The following is a 9,646-nucleotide window of genomic DNA, read 5'->3' as shown; positions in this document are numbered from 1 at the left end:
GGTCGGTCTGGTAACAGTATCCCTGTTGTGTGCTTAAACTGAGCCAAAACGCCCTGAACAGTATTGTCAAATGCACCAGGAATCGGTGGGAAACTGCATTTCACAATTGTGTGTAAACGTATGCACGAGCTTTTAAATGTTATGCGTTCCTTCATAAAAACAATCAAGGGCAATAAAACGCAGAAGGATTCCGCAGCCCGGGCACATTCTTAAACGTGGAATGATTTCAAAGAAATGAGGGGGGGGTGGTGACTGGGTCCTGGGAGGAGGGAGGGCTGCTGGAGGGTGGCGGGGGGAGGGGCGCAATGAGGCACACACACCACTCCATTGTGTAGCTCAGACTACTTCACCTTTACCACTGTCTATGCGTGTCTTAAAATGGCTACTGCTGTGAATTAGCAAAGGGCACAACATGCATAGCTCACGGTTGCTGCCACCTACAGTCACGCCCATTCCTTTTCATTTCAAAGATATGTTCATGGTTCTTAAGATCGTAAGGAGAGGAGGAACACCATTCCCAACAGATACCCTTGAAAAGGAAGCACGATTCAACCATGTATGCACGTCAAAAAGCACACACATATATGTGGAATATTGTATAGATGTGTTATATATTAAGATAGGATGTTAGGGTGTTCTTTCTTAACCCCTTTGACAGATACAATCACACACATATATGTGTATATATCCGGGCAATAGCCTGATTTTATGCAGGAATTCAAATATGAAACTACATAGAACTAAATCTAAACCACTTTTTTAAATCCTGTAGTCTCCGCGGTATCCATTCATCAAACCTATATACTTCCTTCCATAAAGAAAAAAAAATCGCAAAAAAACATTTTTTTAAACTTACTCGTCTCTCTGACTTTATTTCATGTCGTCGCTCTAAGCACAATCAGTGACCCACTTTGATGAATCCTAATTAAAAAAAAACTTGCTTAAAAAAAAGTTTGCACCTAAAAAAAATTCCCGCCCGCCTTCCGAGAAAATATACGAAACCCCCAAAATGCACTTTAAAAATAAAAGAAAGGGTACCCTTTAGTCATGTTGCATGTATGCTGGTTGTGATTTTTTTTGCCCACTCTGTAAAGTTTTGGGATCCGCCGCTGCCCTCTCCTGCCCCCCTAATGATGTATAGATGATATATTGCATTGTGGGTGTCAATATATGTGACGGCCATATTTGCCGGTGCTGCCGCTGTAAACAACAAAAAGTGTCTGAGGGAGAGAGACAGAGACGCTTCAGTGAATTTCAGGACGTTTTTATTCCGCTCATTTATAATGTCTTTGGGAATGAATTACAAGCCAAACTCGAACAGCCACATGCCTGTGATCCCCATGAACCCCGGTAAGTGTGCAGGAGAGGTTTTGGGGGCGTTTTGGGGGGCCTTTGGTGGCCCCCGGCTCGGGGTGTGAGAGGGATACCTGGGGAAAGCCCCGGTCTCTAGTTTCTGTCCAGTTCTGTGTGGGGTCAGATCCTGAGAGCTGATTCACATCCGCCATTGGCAGCCACGCGGGCGCGGGGGGGCCTGTCGGTCGGGGACTGCGGGGCGGGAGGGGACTGGGGGATCCCGGTCAGCAGTGGGGGCGGCCCCCCAGCCACCGGCAGGTCGTTGGAGTGTGTAACATGCATCAGGCGGAGCTCGTTTGATCAGCCCCGGCTCCCTCCATGATTGCCTCCCTAGGGCTGCCGATTGATTCTCAATTCAGGGATCTGTGTGACTTAGCGTGGGGACGGGCGCCCCCCGGCGGCCGTAGGTGGCACTGCAGCTCAGGCAGCGGTGTGCGTGCGTGTGTGCAAGATACACACAAAGGGAAAGAGGAAGCATGGAAACACTGTCTCGGTTTTCTCACCCCTTTTTCGCTTTTATTATACTATTTTTGTACTACTCTGATTTTAATCGTCGCCTGGATCTGGTCGGAGTTTCCCCCGCCTTCCATGCCGTCGACGCTGGCTGCTTGATGGGCTTTATATGTTCCACGCTTTGGAAATGTTTCATTGCCTTGCCACCCGGAAGGCCACGCTACAGGGACTGCCTTCACCCACACGTAGCCAGATGACTTTCTTTTTAAATTCTCGTTCACGAGGTGCACATTTGTAATCTGGATAGGATATCCTTATTTCGTTTTTTGTGCTGGATTTCATGTATTTGTGCAAGTGTGTCTGTTTTAAAATGTGAATAAAGGGGCTCGCGGCTTATGTCCTTATTTTTCTGAATTTGTGGCCATTCTTCCTGTTTTTGTGCCCCGACCATAATTTGTGTTTTTTATTGGGTCCGGTAGTCGCGTAATGTGCCCGGAGGAAAGACGATTCTTTCTCGCCCCCCTTTTTGCTGATTTTGGGGCGCTGGGAAGTGACGTGGTCCTTGCAGAGCGATTGTTTCCTCCATGGATCCCACTGACCTGTGCTGAAGGGTCAACATGTGTCAAGTTATTTCTTTTTTGTACAGAAATTAGGATGCTGCAAGACAAAATGTGTACTTTTTTTAAAATATGGCAAAATATCAAGTAGCATTTTAGGCTTTCAAGTTATCTCTGCCTCATGGTCCACTATAGAGCGCCGAGTACGCTGCAGCGCCTAATAAGTGAACTAGTGAGCATAGTGGCGCTTTGTAACGCTTGAACAAAGGTAGGTGCTGCTGGTAGGGCAATGGTTAGTTAGCACCCGCTCTGTTTCTATATCTCATCGCGTTCTGTGCAGCGCCGGGTACATTTTCAACGCCCGATCACTTGTAATGTTAATGCCATGTTGTGCCAGGGCAGGCACGTAGACGTGCTTTCTGTATTTTTGCTATATAGCCGTCGAGTGCATGTGCTTGCTTGATAATTAATACTTGTATCGACTAAAGGGATTTCAGGTCATCGGTGGCATACGTAGGGATAGCTCGGTGGGTTCACGTGGCTGCTGCAGGGACATGCGAGTAGCTTGAAGTCCGCAGGTTCGGAACACGGGAAACTGGGCATCCTGGTTGGTAAATCTGTCAGACACGGGTTGCGGCTATATCTGTCATTGGTAGTGCCGCGAAGCCTCAACGCCGAAAACGGGCGCTAAGTAATCTACGTTGTTATTACTATATGTTCCAGTCTGCTGTGCAGCACTCTCATTGGCTGAGTTTGAGTGAGTGGTATCATTGTATAAAGTGTCCACTTAGAAGAAAATGACCCCTGCGACTAGTTTGATTCTGTAATCAGCTGTCTTTACTACGCAGCATGGCACCTGGCCCTTGACATGTACTCTATACTCTTACGACCCACCCCCCACTATAGCCTGTAGCATAGAGCCGAGTGTACAAACAGCACTTGGAAACAATGTCAACCTGGTCTGAGTGGCCATCAGCGAGGAGTGTTTTTAGTGCCTAGTACACAAAGACACGTTAAAGAAGTTAAACTAGGCTGAAAAAATCAGCAGTTGTCTGTTATCTAAATGTTTGTCGCATTTAAGTGATTTCAAACTGTTATTTATGCTTAAATCTGAAAGGTAATGTGTTATTAGCAGATATTGTGCTGCTCCATGTAATAACACATCTTAACCACGTGTGCCTCCACCCACTTGATTTCAAAGCACAACAGCATCCCGACTCACAGCCCTTCAATTACTTTATTTTTTTTAATTTTTTTTAATATAGAAAACGTACAGATTAGTAATCACGTATCATTGTTTTGCAGGGAAAAGGAAACGACCACTGATGTAACTGGTCGTTTTTTTTTTGAGACCGTTTGGAGAAACTTGTGCTATATCAAAGTTGTAATGTTATCAATATATGAAAATAGGGAACGTGGGCCCATTTAAAAGCATAACGAGTTGGCTTTGCCCATGCTTGTTCATTCTTGTGAGTGGATGTACAGTGCGCATGCGTCTGGCCGAACAACGTCAAGACAGTTTGCCAAATGCATTGTAAAGTGATTTCCATAGAATCATATTACTGGACCAGGGACCTGAAAATCTACATTTTTTGTGTTGTCCATCCATCCATCTTTTTGAAAAGGTGGGCTGAGCACAGATCTACTGTACCAGCGGAGCAGGGTTGGTGCGCCGCACATGTTCACAGGCCTGGTGGCCAGGTGCTTGTGTGCAGCTTTCTGGATATTTGCACGTTTTAGTACAGTAAGCAGTGGAGTGGGCCACGTGGCAGCTGCTGCTGGGAGGATGTCCGTTAAATGTTGATATATTCCCACAATGGTTTGCAACCTTTGACTCTATGGAAGTTTTTATCTACGATTCCCATGATCCCTTACCAATCACTCTACTGGCTCGGGTTTATGGGAGATGTAGTCCAAAACACCCAGATAGGCAAAGGCTGCAGCCTCTGTGGTACTGTTGGGGAAAGCTTAATAATTTAATGCGAGTAAGTAGTGGGTTCTCAGCATGATCAAACCGGAGATTGTCAAGAACAAGCATTGACAATGCCAACAGTTTGGGCTTTTGCTTAGGCATGATGAAAGGCACTTTACAGGCATTGCGGTAGTGGCATTCTCTGGCTATTGATAGTAGCAGGTGCAAGATGGTGTGAGTTCCTGGGCATCAAATAGTGCCTGGCAAATGCCTAGTACATCTACACAGGACAAAACTGTTGGATTTGCCAATAATTGTTTTTAAGAGGACTTCACACCAGTAGCTGTTGAGAGCTCCAGTGTAATCATTAACTCTCAGAAGACTGCTTTGAAAAAAGACTGGCAGGCACTTAGAGTGCAAGGTGTGTGGCTTGAGTAAAGCAAGCTCAGGGTTTCCGTTAGAAGGTGTTTTGGGCGGGGAGGGGCCGGAACTCGGTGGGACTGTCCATAGGGATTAGCATAGCTATGGGTGGGCAAATAACGTAATGCTTTGTGCCCCCCATTCCTTTCTATTTCATTTCTCGGTATCTGCACTATAATGCGATAGTGTTGGATTACACTATCGCATTATAGTGCGATATAATGCCACCTCCTAGCCCAAACTCAAAATGCCTGGAACGCTGCGGTAACGAAAACGGGCCTATATCTGTTAACCGTGCATACTCCCGTCCAAAGGAGAACTCGTGTATGCCTTTTAAATTCCTCCACGCATTAGAGCTCATACAGTACTGTGTGCTTCTTGGATTTCTGGGAATTGTAGCTTTCTACATGTCCCAGAATTCTACGAGGAAAAAAGGACCTGATGACTTTGAAGCATGGCTTGCAGGAACTGGAGAGCTCTGCCTCTCATCACATGCTCGGACCTTAAGATTCCCATTTGAAATCTTTGTTTACATCGTAACATTGTGAGTTCAGACGAAACCCTAGTGATGCAGGCTTCCCACCCTACAAAGAACTTCATCCCCTCCCTCTGTGTTACTCTTAAACCCATTCATTTACTTTTGGGAAGCTGGATTGAGTTCTATTTAACAAGCACAGCTGAAAAGCACATGTTCTGGGGTGTCGATTTGTTTTAGGGAAGATGGAGGACATCATTTTTGTTTCTTCTTCTTCCATACCTAGCCACATGTACACACGGCCTCTTCAACTCCCAGCAAAGAGCAAAGGCTGGGCAATGGTCGATTAATCCTTATTTGTGTTTTCATGATGTGCCGGCATGTTATGTTGCCCCTTCACAGCGCTTTAAGGAATTGTAGCGAGACCCCCACACTTGGAGTCTGTCTGCATAGCTAGAGAAAGGCACGGCGTAATGTGTGGATGAAACGCTATTTTTTGGGGTTTGGGTTCCTCTGCAGCCAAAGGAAGGACTGGGTGTTGTCCCCCTGGGGGCATCCTGATCGCTATAGGGGTGAATGCCCTTTACTCCATGGGTTTGCACCTGTTTATTCCATCTGAATGGAGTGTGTGGCAAAGAGGGGCGGCCTCTCCTCTGGATATGTTATTTGGATTTCTGCAGCTCTGGCAGGTCTGGTGCAGAGTGGGTGCTGTTGGTTGGGTGGGGGGAGAGGAACGGGCACGATTGCAGTGCTTTGTGCTGAGGTCACGGGTCAGAACTACCCTAAGATCTACCTGCTTGGGGGGCTTTCACTTTGTGTCCAGAGGCCGGGCAGCCTGGTGCTTAGTGTGGGCCAGGGCCTGAGCATGCGCCCTGTAGTTGGAGGTGTAAGCTTGTGCGGGCCGAAGTCTGGCGACGGGGTTGGTTGTTTCGTTTATTCTACAAGCCCCGTGCGAGTGGCTTGTTTGCGTTTGGTGAGTACGTCAGCGAGAAACTGAGGGTTCGTTAAAAGGTGAGGAGTGTTTTTGAAATGAAGGACAAGGTCGTGAACCCAATGCCCTGCTCGTCCAGAGTCCGAGGAAGCCTTCCTGGGCGAGGGTGATATCTGAGATATGCTTTCAGGCAATTCAGGGTCTTTTATTCTTGGAAGGGTCGCCACCTCCTTTTTAGGCGCGCATGCGCCCATGATTAAGACAGGTTCGAACTCCTGGTGGCTCCCCCGAGTTCAGCCTTGTGATTGGTTACGAGTGGTAGGACCTTCCTCAGTGGCCTGAGATTGAAATTCAGTCTTGAAAGGAAGTTTGGGGTCAAAGCAAGGCCACCAGGTTCTTCAGTTCCGGGGTGGGTTGCACTCAGGACCCGAGATTCGTGAAATGGGATGGCGGTTTTCTTATGGTCAACTGTCAAGAGTGGTTTCTGAGATTTCCCTAACAGTGTCCTTCACCATAAAGAAGCGCATGTTGGGAGACACTGCTTGTGCTTTATCATGCAATAGCTCAGGGGTGGAAATGGAAAAACATTGGTGGGGGATCCGACAAGGGCCGGGGTGGGGGCGGTTCCCGAAGAGGCTGGGTTTAGGGGGGCGGAGAAATCATAGTTTTAAACGGCGCTATTTCTTTCATGCTGCTTCTTTTCCAAACTATATCAATTACACTTTAAACCACTGCATGGCACTGGTGATGAGTTACTTCACTATGCGGATAATAGTTTTGACCAGTGTTGCTGAGTAAATATTCTTTAAAATGCATAATTTGCATCCCCACCGCCATGGGTACTATTAAAACAGGGTGATTTCTGTTCTCCATAAGCAACGTTTTCTTCTACTTGAACCACACACACTAGGCACAGCTCCTGCAGCTCCCCTCTGAAGGCAGTTGGGTGGCTGCATAGTGTGTGATGGTTTCAATATTAATAGGGGTATTTATTTATTCATGCATGTTTGTCGGTTACCTGTATATTTATTTATTTCTGCAATGTGTCGGATACAGGTATCCGACAAAAATTGCATAAATCAATAATCCGGGTCTATGTATCCATCACACATTACATAAATAAACCGCGTCGTGGCTGAGGACTGTAACTTCCTCTGGTGACCCCTTGCACAGGGTCACCAGAGGAAGTTAGTTTGGTTGCGGGCATATCTTTTATTGTTTTCCCCCAGCACTGACTCTGGCCGGATCACGAGATCCGGCTGCACATCTGGTGCCGGATCTCGGATCCGGTGAGAGCCGGCCCAATCGCCAGCACTGCAATAGCTGCATTGTATGAAATAGCCACATTGTACTGACTGCTGTGCCTTTGTATCTTTCATTATAATGAAGTGTGTTTTTTAGGGTGTATCAGTCACTCATCGCATCCCTTCATCTGTGCCACCCAGGATAGTCCACAGCGCTCTCCAACCCCCACCTGCCAACGTTGGATCATTTATTTCACTCACCCCCCGCCCCCCTGCCCACCCTGTCCCCGACTGGGCATTTCGGGAAAGATATGTTAACAAATAAAGTTATTAAGAAAGTTAAAAAAAACGCTTTCTAGGAGTTTGGGATCAGCTCGTGGGTTGACCACCAGTTGCACAGATGAAAGCACCCTGCATGTTACACTGTTTTTTCCCTCAAAAGCAGCTGGCTGTTTGATCATGTACATTTTCAAAAGTGTTCACTCGCAAATATCATGCACCTTCACCTAAAAATGAAATACAGTTGGCACTATTAGATTTAGATACGCCAACCTAAACTTTACTGAAAAATATGGAGACACTGCAGTGTTCTCTAGTAGAAATACTGTCATTATTCATTTTGTAACAACTTATATTTTTAGGAATGGAATTGCAGGACTGTATTAAAAATGGAATTGCAGGGTTAAACAAATAAAAATAAGTTAGCTCAATAAAAGTATCACTCCGATTACTTCTGTTTTGCGATTATTTGAAAAAGAAATTACCTTTCTTAGGTAGCACTCCCATACTCACCATTGGTACTTCTATGAGTGGAGGGCTTGATTACTGCTGCTCTCTAACCTTTAGCCCCTTTCACCTTGCAGTGAACAGAGCAGAAAAGGTGGGGAGAGCCCGAAGGGCAAGAGAGGAACAGAGGATGATCTGTATTTTCATCGGGAAATTTAAATCCCCAGTTGTGCTATATAAGTGTCAATTTAATTGGCAAACCTAAAGAATTACATAGCACATATCCAAAGCGACACTGCTTATTTTATGCCTTGAATAAACCTGTTGGTGTGGAATCCACTGGTCCTAAGTTTAGAAGCCTCATTTCCTTTCCAAGATTCAGGCAAACTGGTTACTCCATAGCTTTCTTGGACTTACCTAGTGGTGCCGGTAGTCCCGCAATCAAGGTTGGCCATTAAGAAGTGAGAGAAGTCACGAATCCAGGGTAACACATTACTACTTTGAATATTTACATTTGTGCTTACTGGAGTTTTATAATGTGCTGCATGTCAAATAGCTTCAGTTGCAGTGATGGCGGGTTGGGGAATGTGGGCTGGAGGAGAGAAGAGCGATGGGCATCTGTCCGAAACGTAACCAAATCTTGCATCTCTGCAACCATTCGAGGACTTTAATTTTTCTTCTTTAATCCTTTTATAGGACTGTATTTGTGGCTATGTTTAGTAGCCAATGCATGGTTGATGGGTCCAGGTGGCCATGGCCGTCTGTTCCTTAGCTTAGTCTGTGGTCTGCAGGGGTAGTCCAGGCGAGCATTGGGATGCCTGGAAGAAGGAATTCAATATTTTTTATTTAAAACATTTTTTAAAAAAATGTAAGCATATAGTTTAACGGGAAACTTTTCCTTTTTCACAAACATCCTCTTCCATAATAATTCATAATGCTTAGGTGAATAAAACAATAGAAGGTAGAAAGACGGAGAAGAAAGAGGGTAAGAAAAGGACACACTCAAAGGAACTCCAAACAAGGAAATAAACCAACAGACAAACAAAATAGACAGTGAAAGAGACCGGAAGCAATTGTACAGAATCCCAGAGGGGGATTGCACAACGCCTTTGATTGCGCGATTCCAGTGCTGTCAACCGATCTGCTCTCTCCTGTCAGATCACAACTTGCCCTCTATTTGATCTCCGTCAGTCCAGCCGACTTGGCGGGCAACTTCCACCATAAAGGTGGACGTCATTTTACAGTTTTGTCCGCCAGCTGGGGTTAGTAAAGTCTAGACCAGGGCAAGGTCTTTGAACTTCTTCTCGAAAATCCATTCTAGAAAGCTCACCAGGTACTCATTACAGTTGGATTTACTCCACCATAGAGGGTCTCCCACCAGACCATGGCCTCGACGCCCAGAGTGTTCTTCAATTTTTCGTATAGGAACAATGTTCTCAACTCAAAACAAAACTAGATGATGTAGCGATTCCTTTTGCAACTTGCATAGTCAGCATTTTTTGTCTTTGACCCTCCTGCCATAGTGGTACAGCGTGGTCTTTGTATGTAATGCATTGAGGCAAAATCACAAGAACA

At 45.7% G+C, this 9,646-nt stretch overlaps 1 protein-coding gene across 2 annotated transcripts in view; it reads left to right on the top strand.

Annotated features, from left to right (window-relative positions):
* Positions 1 to 1,186: 1,186 nt before the first annotated feature.
* CDK2AP1 (cyclin dependent kinase 2 associated protein 1) overlaps positions 1,187 to 9,646 on the top strand; it is a 132,101-nt gene continuing 123,641 nt past the window's right edge. Inside the window, exon 1 of one of the 2 annotated variants that reach the window (XM_069619666.1) lies at positions 1,187 to 1,350. In XM_069619666.1, the coding sequence (XP_069475767.1) occupies positions 1,284 to 1,350 (67 nt within the window). In that variant the 5' untranslated portion in view covers positions 1,187 to 1,283. Of the gene's footprint in view, positions 1,351 to 1,867; positions 2,091 to 9,646 lie in introns of those variants that run through there. The other variant, XM_069619665.1, reaches the window with a different exon arrangement.

This window comes from Ambystoma mexicanum, chromosome 10 (assembly GCF_040938575.1).
Source record: "Ambystoma mexicanum isolate Mex_15411 chromosome 10, UKY_AmexF1_1, whole genome shotgun sequence".
Taxonomy (NCBI): domain Eukaryota; kingdom Metazoa; phylum Chordata; class Amphibia; order Caudata; family Ambystomatidae; genus Ambystoma; species Ambystoma mexicanum.
This window is presented reverse-complemented; position numbering and strand designations above follow the sequence as displayed.